This window comes from Aulostomus chinensis, chromosome 11 (genome assembly GCF_037954235.1).
Source record: "Aulostomus chinensis isolate RoL2024-O1b breed Wild chromosome 11, RoL_Achi_v1.0, whole genome shotgun sequence".
In the NCBI taxonomy this organism is placed as follows: domain Eukaryota; kingdom Metazoa; phylum Chordata; class Actinopteri; order Syngnathiformes; family Aulostomidae; genus Aulostomus; species Aulostomus chinensis.
The window spans coordinates 10,788,622-10,804,944 of record NC_141330.1 but is presented as its reverse complement, the minus strand read 5'-3'; the positions used below and the strand labels follow the sequence as shown (position 1 = coordinate 10,804,944).

The 16,323-nt window shown below is 43.6% G+C and overlaps 1 protein-coding gene across 3 annotated transcripts in view; it reads left to right on the top strand.

Moving 5' to 3' along the window:
* LOC147253284 (uncharacterized) overlaps positions 1–9,527 on the top strand; it is a 50,181-nt gene extending 40,654 nt beyond the window's left edge. For 2 of the 3 annotated variants that reach the window (XM_086218382.1, XM_086218383.1), the window contains 5 exons: positions 4,409–4,761; positions 4,899–4,974; positions 5,369–5,447; positions 5,824–6,007; positions 6,137–9,527. In XM_086218382.1, coding sequence (XP_086074508.1) covers positions 4,409–4,761; positions 4,899–4,974; positions 5,369–5,447; positions 5,824–6,007; positions 6,137–6,751 — 1,307 coding nt within the window. In that variant the 3' untranslated portion in view covers positions 6,752–9,527. Of the gene's footprint in view, positions 1–2,655; positions 2,915–4,408; positions 4,762–4,898; positions 4,975–5,368; positions 5,448–5,823; positions 6,008–6,136 lie in introns of those variants that run through there. The other variant, XM_086218384.1, reaches the window with a different exon arrangement.
* Positions 9,528–16,323: the final 6,796 nt, after the last annotated feature.

Sequence of the window (16,323 nt, the reverse complement as noted above, 5' to 3'; positions counted from 1 at the left end):
ACAAGGAATAAAATAATCACATCTCTATACAGAAATTAAATAATAGTGATCCTCTCATATTTTACAGACCTGCCTTCAAGTAGGCATTGCATGCAGTGAGGCACATGACTAAACAAATAAAAAAAACATTATAGGGACTTTTTTAACCTTTATTTGTCAGTTAAAAAGGAAAAATTCTACTGTTTAAACGCAGTCTGAGGGGGCCAAAGAGGACAAAAGCTGTTTTTTTTTCCTCGTGTGTGTGTGTGTTTTTTTTTACCAGCTGTCCTGGTTTCCAGGTGAAACGTGACACTGGGCCCAACAGTGTGTGGACAGTTTACAGTTTAGCCTGTCTTTAGGTTTCTGTCCCCTGTGGCAGATCACATTTCCGCCGTTCCGTCTGGCTCTCCACACACTTGATCATGCATTTGGCCTTACAGAACTCCTACAGGCTGTCACTACCTGGATGCCTGAAGGATTTCACAATGTTCAAAACAGTGTCATAAAAGGAACATTAATAATATAATATCTCATATCGCCGAATATAACTGGGTTCCCTCAGCCATGTCTAAACCTGAACTACAAGGTTCCCCAGTTTGATTTCTCTTGAGGACGCAAGCTCCCCTGATGTAAAGGCAGGGCTGCCAAACTCGGAGACACTTTATTTTCTGTTATAAATACCAAAAAAGCCTTAAATCTTTAAAATTACAAGTCTTGTTTGACATCTCTGTTTGAAAAAAAGATTGAAACCCTACATCGATTATCTAAATAGTTGAGGTTTTCCTTTGGTAGCGGCTATAAATTTATTGTTAGCTTTGTATCCTTCATTTAAAATCCACTCAATACAAAATAAAGAAGACTCTATACATTGGACCAATGTGAAGCTGTTCACTGTCAAATGAATCAGCCATGGTGATTCCCACTGAATTCTCAAGCGTGCCAATGCAAGAGTCAATAATGAGAGGAGGATGGAGAAAAACAACTCAGAAACCAGGTGGGGGTTGGGATGAAGGGGGAGGTGAGATGGAAATGATGGGGGTGGTCTTCAGCAACCATGAACCCAGAGGAGGTTCACTGAGTTCATATGCTGCAGAGGAATGCTGCTGGGGGGTTGGTTGGCTTATCTATTGACCTGAGCCTTCTTACCCACAGAAACAGGAACCCTTCCCTGGGTTTACTATTACCAAAGGTTAACCGTAATTGTGTGTAGACAATAGTAGAGGCTGGGTTGCTCACCTGTTGTTTTTGTTGTTAAGTGACCTCACATGCTTGTGATGCTCAAAGACAGGTATTGTCAGTTGGACAAGGGCATAGACTGTTGTTGAGGAGAGGGGTCGGTGGGTTCATGTTGAGCTTATATGTTGTATGTACAGAGGGGGAAGGGCTGACCCTTCATCCCTGACTGCAGCATGCGAGGCGCTTAAGGGCATCCACCACCACTCCTCATTCTTTAGCCTGCTTCTCACATCCAAAAATACAAGTCAACCCTTTAAAATGACCGACTTGTAAATTCTCACAAGGTGAGGAAACACATATATGAAGAGCTTGGGGCCGATGATGATGATGTGGGTGGTCTAAACCGGTATAGTGCGCAGCATGTTGCAAGTGGGGTCACTGAGTTCGTTTGAGGAGAGGGGGAAGTGTAGTCATACATCATGGAACAAGAAACAGGATATGCCACAGTATGGTCAAATCCAAGTTGTTTGACATCCACATACACAAATGTAGTTTAACCCTGGAACTGCTCTCTGAAACTACTTCTCAGATGTACTTCCCCTGGTGTAAATACCTTGGGAAAATTATTAGCCCTAGCTATTAAAAATACTTCAAAAATATAACAGTAACATATTTTAAAGGATATGAAAGGTTCATAGACAGATGTGAAGATTTATGATGGCCGAAAGGCTTGGTTTAGAACAGAATAACAGTCTTGTACATCAATCTCATCCAGGAATGATATTAATGATTGACTTTTACCGCAGAGCTTGAGCAGAATGTGTGCAACAGAATCAAATAGAATCAAAGAAAGGGTTATGGATGTTGCCTGGAGACTGGCTCTCTACTTCATGTAAGAGGTCTCTATTCCTCCATCATGTCACATGCTCATGTGTGGTTCTGTTGTTCTACGCCTGCTGGTAATCAAAATAATCTTTTTACAAAATTGACATAATTGGGGTCTTCCGGGGGGACGCACAGGGTGTTATCAAGGGTGTGGATTTTGTCAAGAGCCATAAACATTCAATCAAGACCGATTTCTTTCTAGAATAGCATGACTCTCTACTCTGATGTTGAACATGTTAAGAATAATTTCATCAAACAATAAAATGTGTTGCGTAAGGTTCATTTTCTGTGCATCTGAGCATGTGCTGTGATTTCGGGTGTGTGTGTGTGTGTGGGGGGGGCTACAGTGTGAGCTTCAGATGCAGAGAACAGTTCGGTTGTGCATCTCTCGGGCCGACACTGTAGTGCATGCGTGTGTTTACACCCGCTCGCAGTAGTAGAGCAGACCTGCCCGACACCATACACACGGGCGACACATGAGTGGGCAGGACCGTGAGTGCCCGCGACAGCGTCCAATCAACGGCGAGTAATGCAATCACTGGCTGGAAGGTTCGACCAATAGCATTCACCGTCGCCCGGCCGACAGCCAATAGGATGCGTGCAAAACGTGGGCACGTGGATCCGCGCACATGTTGACGCTCGTAAACTGCCGAGAGAAAGAGCTAGCAAAGACAAACCGATGAACGGCCGGGCGGGCGGTGTGTGCATGTGTGCGTGTGTGTGTGTATATGTGTGTCAAAGCTGAGGCTGGGCGCCCCGGTGCTGCTGCTCCAGCCGCGGAGTGTGTATTGACGGATTCTGACGTATCTAAGTTGAAGATACAAACGTTCACTTACGGATCCGGCATCTGCTCTTTTATCGCTTAACACGGAAGGTGAGTTTTTGCTATTTTGTAGCTCCTGAAGTTGGCAGACTGTCCCGCTGTATACCGGAGCCGTTACATACTCGGTGTTTTTGAATAACGTGTGTAATATTTTATTACCGCATCATTCCCGTGCGTTAATTAACCAGAGCTTTTATATTTCCTGTCCTGTTCAACGACAACTCCCCGTGTAATGTCAGCACTGTTGACTCCGTACACTTGAGATGATTTAGTAGATTTTGGGGAGATTGTTACAGTTGTACATTGTGTCCAGTTGTGGGCATCGTGGTGCGCAGACAACACCTGAGCCGCAGCCTCATGGTCCGTGCCCACCTGGACTCACTGTGCCAACACATGCACCATCCCCATCACACCCACCTTGATCGTGCTACATCAGTTCTGTCTGGACATGGTAATCATGACGAGATGTCATTATTGAGCGTCCCTCTGTTACAGTTGATGCAGATTCTTATCGCACACATGCTAACTGTTACTTTAGGTTTTAAAATGAAATAACTATCCCGAAAGGAAGTCATAGAATTACTGAGTCTGTCTGTTGAAATCAATTTTTTTTTTTTTTTTTGTATTCTTAAAACTGTGTGTTCTTTAGCATCTGTGTGCGGTACCATGTGTGCCAGCATCCTTTGTCTGTGACTGCATATAGACTATTGGTTATATTAGAAAAGCTGGGTTGATGGGTTGATGGGTGTCTAAGCTGAGGGTATCCCGTGACCCCTCTTATATCCCCCCTCTTGTGTTTGTGGGATCAGAGGCCAGCAGGCACTGGGAGATTACACACAGGCAGAAAGAAAGCGAAATAAAGATGAGAGAGAGGCACATGGCCAGAGATATATAGAATGTAAAATGTTAGTAAGAGAGGAAGAGGAGGAGGAGGAGGAGGGCAGGTTGGTGGAAGAGGAGCACCAGAGTTGTGTGCATAACGAACAGGATGAGCTGAAGGGAGAGCAGAGGGTGATGAGAGGCATACAGAAATGCAGCCGGAGAGGAAAGATCCAAAGGGGGGGATGGAGAGCACGCCAGCGACAGAGGGGAGGGGCTAGAGTGAGCACTGGAGGCAGTGTGAAGAGACAGAGAGAGAGAGAGAGACTGCCTATTCTGATTTCACTACTCCACAAGCTCCCATCCCCCTCACATTTTACACTCCTCTTCAGTCTCCAATCTCTTCAATGGGAGCCAGACATGCACTACCATTGTGTGCCTACTGCTGCCTACCCCCAGTCCCACTCTGCACCATGTTAAACTAGGACAACTGTATACCCACCATTTTGAGTAATTGGGGTTAGTATTTTGGGGAGAGGGATGGTAAAAACTGCCAAATGGAAACTCGGTTCTTCACAATTGTGTGTCTGTCACCTCGGCCTGCCTCTCACTCAAGAGACAACTTAGATCATGCTGCTTTTATGTGTCAAGTAAAGCCATTTTTATGTCTCCATGTGAATCATAATAACATGTTCTAACAGTGAGCCTCTGCTACTCCCCCATCAGCGATGCAGTCCCAGGGCAGCACTTCCTCTCAGCCCTCCTTTGACTCACTAAGCTCCAGCGACAGCTTCTTGTTCAGCGACTCGGAGCAGGCAGAGGATGACACCGATGTTTTCCTGACCGACAGTTCTTCTTCCGTCATCATCGGTGGAGCAGCAGGGGTAGCCGCCGGTGGGGACGGTGGATCAGAGAGCCCCGGGTCCCAGTGGACATGTGATGGCTTCACCGACAAAGAGGAAGAGGAGGAGTCATACAGGCCAGGAAGCAGCAGCAAGGTGGCCAACATGGGCTTAGAAGAGACAAGTCCTCCCAGCCAGATCCCAAAGTCCCAGGGAGACTTGCTGTTTGCTCAGAAGGTAAAGGACAGGGTCTGGGTGATGACAGGATAATGTTTAGGTTCAGTGTGCAGAAGAAAACCCCAGCAACTGATTCAGACAGCAGGGCCAAACCTAAACCCAGTTGTAATTTATCTTCTCTCCTCTTGCTCTGTCAGTGTGCTGAGCTCCAGGGTTTTGTTAGACCCCTGCTAGAGCTGCTGAATGGACTGAAGAGGGGCCGATTCGACCGTGGTAAGCATCCTTACATCACCGCCTGCCTTCAGAAAAGCATGTGTGCAGACTCACTGTATGTGCTGAACACTGGTTTCTATGATCTCGGTAGTCTCAATTCTTCCCTCGTGCTGCAGCCTGTATTGATGCAGCCTATTGATGTAGTCCAAAGTGCAGTGTGTGTGTGTGTGTGTGTGTGTGTGGTGTGTGTGTGTGTGTGTGTGTGTGTGTGTGTGAGAAGCGACAGTCTTGCGGCTGACTCATCAGCTCACGAGTGAAAGTGGTGTGTGTCTGTGTGTGTGTGTTTGTGTCTGAGGGAAAGACACTGCATATGTCTGCATGTGCATATATCTGTCGTGACTATGCCGTCTCAGAGTGCAAATGCTGACTGGAGGATTATGCTCTTGATTGACAGGTTTGAGTAGTTTCCAGCAGAGCGTTGCCATGGATCGAATCCAGAGGATCGTGGGCGTTTTACAGAGACCCAACAGCGGGTACGATGTCATCCACCCTGTCCAATTCACATGCCACTTCTTTACTTGTGTCCCTCGGCATTTCACGTCATCTCGCTCCAACATTAAAAGACATTTGTTGGATGGGAACATGTAAATACTTTAAAATCATACTAAAATGTGGTTATAAGAAGACCAGAATAGTGAGACAGTTTTCCATTTCCTGTCTCATATTTTACAGTTGTTCGGGATGTTACCGCATCCAGCTGTGAAGAGAGACACTTAACTTAAGAAGAAATTTTCTAGATCTAGGACTACAAACAACCAGATGTTGTCTTATGCTGTACCATAATTACACTGCCAGATGTTTCTCACATAAAATTTACGGCTCCCTGTTCAATATCTATATGTTTGCCAGGGAGAAGTATCTGAACACACTCCTCCAGGTGGAGATGATGCTGAAGCTTTGGTTTCCTCAGATCCCCACTCATGCGGTCTCCGCTGCCTCAAGTGTCAGCACATCCCCTGCTCGCTCCCTTCAAGACTCTTCCAGCTCTACCCCACCACACAAGCACCGCGATCAATTACACATTCCTGTGAAGGTGAGAAATCACATGTTGCTGTCTGTTAAAGAGCCTACCTGCACTAACAAATACTTCTTTGAACTAAAATGACATTGCAATTAGTGCTCTTTATTCACTGACAAATTTATCTCCTGTCTCATTTTCCAGAAACGCAGACTTAGCTGGACAGGTACAGACTCCCCTTCTCCTTCCCCCGGGCTTCTCAAGTGCCCTCGCATCGGCGCAGAAGTCAAGAGGGTGAAGCAAGATGATGATGAAAGCGATCGTCCACCTCCTCCCCAATCATTCGCTTCTGATACAAACAAAAATTTGCCAGATGAGGCTGGTGACAGGCAGCTAAACAATGACACAAAGGGAAAGGACAGTGACAGCGAGGAACCAGGCAAGCTATCAGCCTACAAAGCAGGTCAGAGCTCTGAGCCCAGCCTCACCTGGGTCCACGTCGCCCCCATCCTGTCCCCACGGAAAGCCTGTCCATCACACGAGGGCACAACAGTGGCTGGTAACAGCAGCGAAGACCAGCTGGTCACTGCTGTCCTCCCTCCCGCCAGGAGAGGCAGTCCGGCGATGCAAGACAGCTCTGTCTCTTCCACCACCCCTTACAAGCACCCAAAAAACCTAAAGAAGCCAATTCGGTGCCAAAGCCAGCCTGTTGCTGGACAACAGAGTGAGACCATCGAGACCTGTCAGGGTCAAAGCCAGTCTCCTCAAGTCACGGTTAAGCCTTTGCCCAGGGTGTGCCGCACCCCCTTAGAGACCTGATGCATTGAAGAAGCAAAGAGCCTCGCACCTCGCTTTGTTAGACCACCAGGCTCAAAGCTGCTATGAGAGGCAGAAGGAAAGAGGCTGGAGGCCTGATTTACACATGCATTCAAGAAAAGAAGGGAGGTGGAGGACGACTAAATAGATCACTCGCAACCCCTCGTCAGAAACAAAATTACAACAGTTATAGCAGAGTACAGGACGTAATGTGCTTAAGCGAAAAAAAAGTCTGTTTCTAATCACAGTTCTGTAATAATCCAAACATGCTGCAAAAAAAGTGATTGTGGTTGAGGGAAATAGGAAGAAACTCTCAAAGACTATTTTAGAGAAAGGACAAAGAGGAGAGGAGGCTTTCAAGAGTAATAAGAGAAGATAAGTTTCTCCTCATCTTAAAAGCAATCATGATGCCTGTTTAAGTGGATGTCTAAATGGGAGTCAAATAGACATATTAATGTCAATATTCCAAATCAAAGCCTCTGGTGTATATTGTGGCGAGATAGCTGGCATTACGATTTCAATCCAGAGAAAGTAACACAGGGTGAGCTGACTTTGATTCTAGTCTTGCAGCAGGAGACTGGTCTGAGCTTAACATTAACTTGTAGATAGAATTGATGCATCAGGCTTGAAGAGGAAAGGTGGAAATGTTGTAGCTAGTGATGTGAGAAATACAGTGTACAGACCTGTATGTGTGGTGTGTATTGGAGACTGTGGGAGGGAAAACAAAAAGAAAAAAAGATGTCATCAACTCAAGAATGTAATCCAAGAACTGCCTGGGCACTTGGCTGGCAGATCTGTGGCGAGGCATTGAGAGGAGTGACATCACAGCCATCAGAGGTCAAATGACTTGTTGTGCTGTGGATCAGATGTTTCTCTCCGGTTGCCCATTTGCAAACTGACCGGCATGAAAGCAAATCAAGAAAGATCAGAAAAAGATAAGGACCACTCAAAGACTCTTCAGTCCCACAGTTAATTTATTCATGCTTTGATCTGACACTGCATTTATTTATTGTTTGTATTTATTTATTGGGCAGCTGAGTATCGCCTGCTGTGCACAAGCACAGTGTGGCCTGCAGTTTTTGTTTTGGGGTTGTTGTTTTTTTTGAGGCGACTGAGAAGATGCTGCGTGTTTGCGGTTTTATCACGAGGAAGAAAAAAAAAAACATGATAAGTGAAAAAGGATTGGTCTACCGTGCCTTTTACCAAATAGGATGTGTTCAGAAAGGTTTTTGGTGCTTTTATTGCATTCGTACTGCATTTTGATTGTTTGCTTGCGGTACACGTTCAATCATGAAAGCACATTTGTATGATGCTTCTGAAGTTAACAAACACACACACACCATTAACAGCTATCTACTTCTTCGAAACCAATATACAGCTGTACTATTTTGACATCTAGTTAATAAAAACAGCCTCCAACTTTTCCATACGGAGTCACGGAGTGGGGAAAAAATCACGGGCATTGAGAGAAAAAAAACTGATAAGAAATTGAACTTATGAGAGATGAGTCTTTCACTTAATTTATTCAATTTGAGTCGAGTTATATTTGTAACCATTAATTTATGGAATTGAGGGAGCAGGTTATATTTGATGGTGTCAAAAGAACTAAATCTGGATATGCCTCAAAATAACAACATTGAGGGAACAAGTTATATCTTGTGGCCTCACGATAATTAAATTAAGGGGAAACTTTCTATGTCCTGGCCTCAAATATTCTATTTCTTTCCTCCCAATGGCCAATTTTTTCTCGTTATCGCTCCATGATTGCTCCAAGGCTCTATTTTATACACACCAACAGCAGTGGCTATTCTTCGATGTGTAGTATAAAAGTGTAGCCTTGTCTAGGGCTTTTCTCCTGGTTCTGACTGATAAGAGGGACCGAATGAACTGCACTTAAAAGCCGGTGCTCTGGAAAACTTGAAAAAACAAACAAAGTGTAAATGTAAGGGAGGAAATCTATTTGCACCACTCTCTACTGCTGCTATTGATATTCCAGTTTAAAAGGAGTCTCTACTTGGAAATCTTGCTCACAATAGACTAGGGGTGAAAGCAATGTGATCGGATTTACTTCTATTGCAAAAGTATTGTAAATATTTAGACTAAAATATTTTTCAATTGATATGAGTGGTTCATACACCATTTGCATTAATAAAGTGGGAAGCCAGGATGTGTTGTGGTAGGAATATGTGTACCAGACTGTTCTAAAATCACCACGTGTGAACACAAGAGCCACTGGCAGCCTCCTATGTTTTTCTTTTGGACTATGGAGCCCTCACAAACCGAGTCCGACCGTCCTGCTCCGTCCCGCCTTCAGAGGTGACGGTTCGACGTGCCAGACTCTTCATCAAGAGGCTGGGGGTGTCTTCCACTCCACTCCTGTTTTTATATGGTTGTGGTATGACAGAGAAACCAATTGCACTTATTTTTCATTGTTTCAGTCTTTTTTTTTTCATGTATGTTTTCTACTGCAACGACCACTGCTGATTGGTCAGAAATAATAATGTCTTGTTTATTTTAGCTGCCTTCTTCTTCTTCTTCTTCTTCTTCTTCTTCTTACATTGTAAAAGCTGACTGTAGTTTCCTCTCGGATCCCCTCCCCCACTCTGCTGAATTCGTCTGCCCTTGCCCACTCTCCTTCATCTCCTTCAATCTTGTTAGTATCTTTTCTTTCTCAACTAAAATGTCTTACTGTCTCACCCCATCTTTACATACTATTCTGGCTACTTTTTTCAATAATGATACAAAAAAGGAAAACTCTTTTAATAAATGACACATTTTCGAAAGCAGAATTTTTTTGACTGGATTTTGTCCTGATTTAATGCGTGAATGTAGGTGTCCGCACATTAGCGTGTTTTAGTTTGAGCAGTGAAATGGAGCGACAGCTCAAGATTTGCGTATTGGATGGCAGCTCTCACTTAACAGATGTGTGACTCAATAGGGTGCAGATTTAGAGAATGTACATTTTGAAGTGTGCGTGTGGGTCAGTGGGGGGGTAAAGGGAGGGAGGGGGGATAGGTTGTGAGACTACAGCCTCGGTAATCTGGCTGGCAGTAGTGGGGGGGCTGGCTGATCCTCCAACCAGCTGCTACGATGGAGTGCAAACATTACTGTACTTTATTTGCACGCTCAAAAATACATTTCGGTAGATTGCTTATTTCAGAAGATGGTAGCCCTAAATACCTCTGCGGTGGAATGATGGAAGCACAACAGGGTGGCGTCTGTATTGAATTCTAAGAGCCTAGCACTGTGATTGCAGTCCCTTTGAAAGAAATCAAAGGGGGAAAGTCAACATCCATTACTCACCAAGCCCTGACATTAAGTATTGTGTTCCCGGTGATATATTTTCTACACAAAAACCAACAAAGGCTTCAACGTCTGTGGAACATAAAGGTGTCGTAAGTAACAATCAGAGCAAGCTAACACTGTAACACCAGTTTGTGCCACAAGAGGCAACAGTGACTAGCTTTTTTCTGAAATCCCTCCAGCTCCACGAAATGTGATTTTCTGGTTTGACTTGACTCTTTGAAAGCCATTTCTGTTAACCCAACTGACATACTGCTCATTCAAAACAACAATGGCTGCTCCTGAGGAGGTTGGCGACATGTAGCTGCTATAACATCAGTTATATCAGAAATATTTCCTTAAATGTTCCCCCCTTTCTTGATGATTTCACGCCTCTACCAAACAAATCCAGCTTCGATGAGTTTTTTTATTTGATTGGTTGACGTTAGATTGTGATACACGGCAATTGATGGTTCAAATAATCCTGTTATGTAATTTCTTCGTAGTTTCTACGAGCGACTTCTGACACGTCACGTGGCTACTAGCCTGAGACAGGAATACAAACTTAAATGTAGATATCATACACAAGAAATTCATCAAGATAATAGAATAAATCCAGCAGTTGTTATGATAGACTGTTAAAGCTGTTTTTTTTTTTTTTTTAAATCAACAGTGTTTGTCATGGGTTTCTCCAGTGTGTCTCTGTAAAATGAACATCTGCGGGTTTAGGAATGTTGCTCTGATAAAAGAAAAATTTCTTGTCATCACTTTGAGCTCTGAGAAAATATTGGGAAATTGGATATTTTATAAACTCAACAATTAATCAGCGCATTTCATTTTTTTTACTTAGAATTTGTCTCAAATTCTCTTGAAATAATCCTGAAGCATTCACCATTTCTCCTCATTCCAGCACCATGGAGACCGCGTGTTCATGGGCACGAGAGTGGCACATTTTAAGAGGGTGTGGTTAGGCTTCTCCAAGCTCAGACGGGATGAAATCAGCCATGGTGCACACACGCACACACACACACACACACACACACACACACACACACACACACACACACACACACACACACACAGTCAAAGTCATAAACAAAGATACACACGCGTGTGCCACTCCCCGCCGTGCACACTCTGACACACTGACTGGCTGATTTTGTGATGGGCCCTTCTCTGACACACTGACTGCGTTACGTTACAACAACAGAGAACGCCCTGCCCCCCTCTCCCTTAGCCCCCCCTTGTATCCATGCAGTTTTTAGCAGAGAAGCCCTTGCCCTCCACCTCCCTCCCTGCTGTCTCTCCCCCCTTTCTCCTCTGGAGAATGGAAACGAGGGGCAAGAGGAAAAGGACGGGAAGAGGATGAGCGGAGGGCACAGGGAGACCTCGCCTCACTTTAGTTTTTGGGAGCGTGGCAGACATTTGTTTTAATGTTTCCCCCTTTGTTTAATTAACTCTACCCAAGAGTGTTTTTCACTTAGCTTTTGTAGCAGTTTTTGTTATAATAAACTTTGATCCCGTATTAAATATATTGTGTAATAACCTTACAGAAAATATTCAGCAGATGGTTGGAAAAAACTGTTGTGCATCATTAATGTACTCAGTTGTTTTCATTTCTCTCTGTACTGAACAAGCATGTGTTGGATTAATTTAGCATGTGTGTCCGTGCATCAATTGGATTGCACATAATGAACTTAGTTCCCCTCTTATCCCTCGCTGTGTAGGTTTTAATTGTGGCTCCACGTCCCTTTATTGGTATTAACAAGTTAATGATTTTACAGTGTCTGTCCAGTTCTTCAGCATGCGAGCGAGACAGTGTAATAAAGCCAATGAGGTGCTTATTCACTTATTCTGAAATCCCCTCCCCCATTATTCATTTGCTGCACTCCAGTAAAACTCACGTGGGGTGAAATCGCACCGTGACTTTACAACTACACACACACACACAAACGGAAAGAGAGGGCGCTGCACTGTGGCGACCAGCAGCACAGTTAAACAGAGAGACATGGTAGGAGCACACTCGCATGCTCTTACTCACCCCAAACTCCTGGGGGTTTTTTAGTCCCGACCAGTCCCAAAACAGCCTAGATGCTCATTAAAATTGCACAGTGGCCAGCCCTGCATTGGAAATCAGAGCTACTTCACAGTCATTTATGCCCTGGTTTGGCTTCCACAGATGATGGGTGTGTGTGTCTGTGGGGGGGGGGGGGGGGGGGGGTGAAGAAACCCACCATCTGTAGTCCCCATCACAATCATGTCACCAATAGGGAAGACACAGGACCACAATTTCAAGGACGCACGTGTATCTCATGACATTGTGTGTGTGATATTTGGGGCACAGCCGAGCTACAGGCGAATAACATCCTCATCAGTTTCTCTGGCCTGGATGTGTTCTTGGAGACGGTCAGTGATGACATCATCTCATACGTCAATTATTTAAGAGTAGAAGGGAAACACCAGATAAAACACACAGGAGATACATGGAAAAAAAAAAACAGGTGAGCAAAGACGGCAAACACAAGTGGTTTAAGTGAGCGTAAATGCTACACTCTTAGTGGACGAGATGGGATTTAGTACACGTGCACGTGCACTCAGTCTAATACTCACACTGAGGTCCTGGCAGCCCGTGTGTGTGTGAAGTGAAGACAGCAAGTCCCCTGAGATCCAATCTTCCAGGATGATTTACAACCTCTGTCAGATACAATGAAATAGAAGTGGGTCAGCATGATGAAATATAGCATAAACACGCACTTAATGAATCAAAAAGCCCCATGAAGAGACATAGGGGATATCTCAACTAAAGTCATAAATTATACTCTTATGCAATAGTTAAAACATGGCAATAATGCACATTAATACACCTAGCTTACATCACATTGCTATGTAATATGTTCAAATGTGGGATAATTGTTCAGGGGGAAGGAAACACTTGAGAAAGTCTTGCAAATAAGTACTTTGCCAGTATTGGACGAGGATTAACTGCAGACTAAAATACCTCTCGTTCCACTAATATAATAGATTAATTCATACAGCTCACACTGGACAACCTCATGATGCCGTATTCTTGCAACTGGAAGCCAACTGTGCCAGTGTTGGTAAAAGCATGTGTGACCATGTGAGCCAGTGTGTGTGTGTGTGTTTGTGTGTCTGTGTGTTTGCATAGAAATATCTGTTGTATTGTCTTATTATGTGCTGAGGTGTCATTACATAATACAGTTGGCTGGTGGTGGTGGTGGTGGTGGTGGTGGCGGTGGCGGGGGGGCAGACCGCACATGTGAGGTACCAGCGAGGAATTCAGGTTGATCACGGGTGCTGATGGTAGCTGGGTGGGCAAATGTGAGGGAGAGCGAGTGTTGTTTACTTGTTCCCCGATCACTGGATTGCAACCAGATTGAGGCAAATATTTAACCAGGTTGTTGAACCAAAATTACAGTTGAAATAATGAACTGACAACATCAGAAAATTTGTGTGTTTCTGGCAGTTTACAGAGGGTAAATATCAATCTGAAGACACCACCTGGGCTACACATTAACATAACCAGGGTTGTGACTGACATTCCCAATGACATGCTAATATGAATATATGTAATATATGTATTACTTTTGGAATAAGACAAATAACTGGAACTACTTTCTTGTGAGCTATCGCGCATCTTTTGGGATACCAAAGTGTCATCAAAATGTGCTGAGTGTGCTGCTGCAGAAAATGTTTGGTACTGCAAACAGCGTAAAGGTTAAAGCTGAAGTCTGACGTTGAAGGTGGTGTTTGTGAGTTTGACCAGAAGCTACACTTCTAAAACGATACAAACCATTCCAAACCAACCAGGTTTCCACCCTAGCATAATGAACACGGCAAACTCATTGACTGTGTCAGTAACATTACAGCAACTCGGTGACAGTTTTGAGATGGTAATTATCTAGCATGCTCACTTGATTGCCTATACCTCACTGCACTAACAGCAGAACTGGCTCAAGCATGTTGGCTCAAGCAGAACTAAACCCTCCACAGCCTGCCTCAGAGCAGGTTCAGGCTGTTGGGGCTTTTAACGCTTGACGAAAAAATAGAGAATCATTGAGAAATGGAATGTGACAAAGTAATCTCAGTGATTTCTGTCAGTCAACAAATCAACTGAGCTGAGGGCGAAAAAAAAAAACTCAATCTACGAGTTGATTTACATTCCAACTCAAGTTTTGTTAGTGACTGAAAGAATCAGGCTGCTCAAGTTCCTCAGTAAGTGGGCTGGTCAGGACTGCTGCCCCCTAGCTATTCTACAATACAGAACTCAGAGCGGCTCACCTAGTGTCTCAACTTAGCTGCACTGCCGGGGACAGAGCTTCCGAAAGTGAGTTTACATGAACAGGTGAAGACTGATTCTGACTAACGCAGCTGCATCTTCTTCATGCCACAAAACAATACAAAGTGGGATTCTGATCTTGACAAACCTCTGCTAATTAATACGCTAAAACTCTGGGCTCAAAATCAGAGGCACTTTGTGATGTCATAAAACTTATAACCTCTCAAATCTAAATAAAGTCGGTATTCTGTCCCCCCCCCCAGCAGCAGACACCGTGTGCGGACCGACGGTTCATCCAGCATGCGGGTGCATCATCTCAAGGACAACTCTGAAAACAACCTCCAGCCTTTTGTCCCAGCAACAGCTAGACATGGAAAAGCTAGTGAATCCAATTTGGGCATTGTGATCTTACAGAGATTCCTACTTGTTCAAGATGAGCTGCTCCTCCTTCACACTACAGTGACTCACCATCTCCTTTTGAGGTACCAAGTGTTCGAACCGGATGGGACAGGTTGGCGCTAGCTGGATTTCAAATTTTCAAATCATACCCTCAATGTTGCTTTTCAGACTGTGATGTAAATGTAAACCTGAATGTGAACATCCATGTAAATGATAAGCAAATAAGCCAAAACATGGTTTATCTAGTTCTCTATCGTTATCCAACGGAGATGTTGATGTGGATGTGTTGTTGCAGGAGCAACTGAATATAAATATAATAAATGGGTGACATCTTTACAGACTTCTGGCAACTTTTAAGGTCCTGTATATACAATGTCCCAGCAATGGAATGTTAGCACTTTTAGTAAAACCACTGTAGAGCGACAGGGAGATCTGGCAGACTAGTGTCGCCTCAGGCTCACTGCTGCTGCTTTCGTGCTCACACTACGACAACTCAGTTGACCCACATCCTGCAAAGATAGAGTAAAAAAATGAGGGGGGAGGGACCACCGTGGAAGGAAATGGAGATCACCTAACGATAACATGTAGACGGTTCATGACTACTCTATATTTAGTATGTCAATAGTTAAGTAAGGTTTCACTGTAGAATGAGAACTATTAATGACATTCCTCAAGGGATAAAACACAAGCTGTTAATGTAAAACAAAAATCATTACTTTAAGGGAGGCAGCTGTAAAAAAGAAAGTAATCAGACCACTATTGTGAACAGTTCATTGTATCTATTTTATATTTCCTATGTATTGCACAATATGACAGAGACAAAAACAGAACTATGTTTATTGACAATTTGAATAAGACTAAGGACTGGGATTTTTAACAAGACTATCAATTTTTGAAAAGCGTAATACCTGCTGCTTTTTTTGTCTTCACTGCAGCAATAATAGACTGTTTTGTCCACTGAAATTTCATTATGGACTAATGTTACATCAAACCTACATGGGTATATTTAGTTTTGATCAAACATATGGTATATATTTATATTTTCTTTGACAAACACTTAGTATCTTGATTAATTTGATCACTGTTGAGCACTTAACATACAGTTCACTCACTTGGAGTGACTGAAAGTACACACAAGTGCTCCGGTCAACTTTGAGTGCCTTTAATTTAACTATGTTTATATTTATCAGTGTAATACTTCACTACATGTCGGAGGAGGTGTAGAATGTTTCCTCTATGGTTGGTTTAAGTGTGTGAGCAACCCAAGAACCTGCATGAAACTTGTTTTCTGGAAAACTGACATGCTCTAATGTTAAAAAATAATCTATCACATTAAATTATTATTTTAAATTCCTTAGTTTCTCCCTTTTTTCACTGGTTTTAGATTCTTTAACTCGCATATAAGGTGGCCACAATGCCAAGACCCACCGTTTTACCCGGTTCAGTCATATTTTGTCTCTGTTTGTCTTGTTTTCCGCCCTATCGACTATCTTTTCGTCACACACTAACCTTCACAAAGTTAGCTGCCGTCTCCTGAGACGATTGTTACCTCGACCTGCTGCTAGGTGGAAGCCGTATACGGTGTTTAGTGGTAACA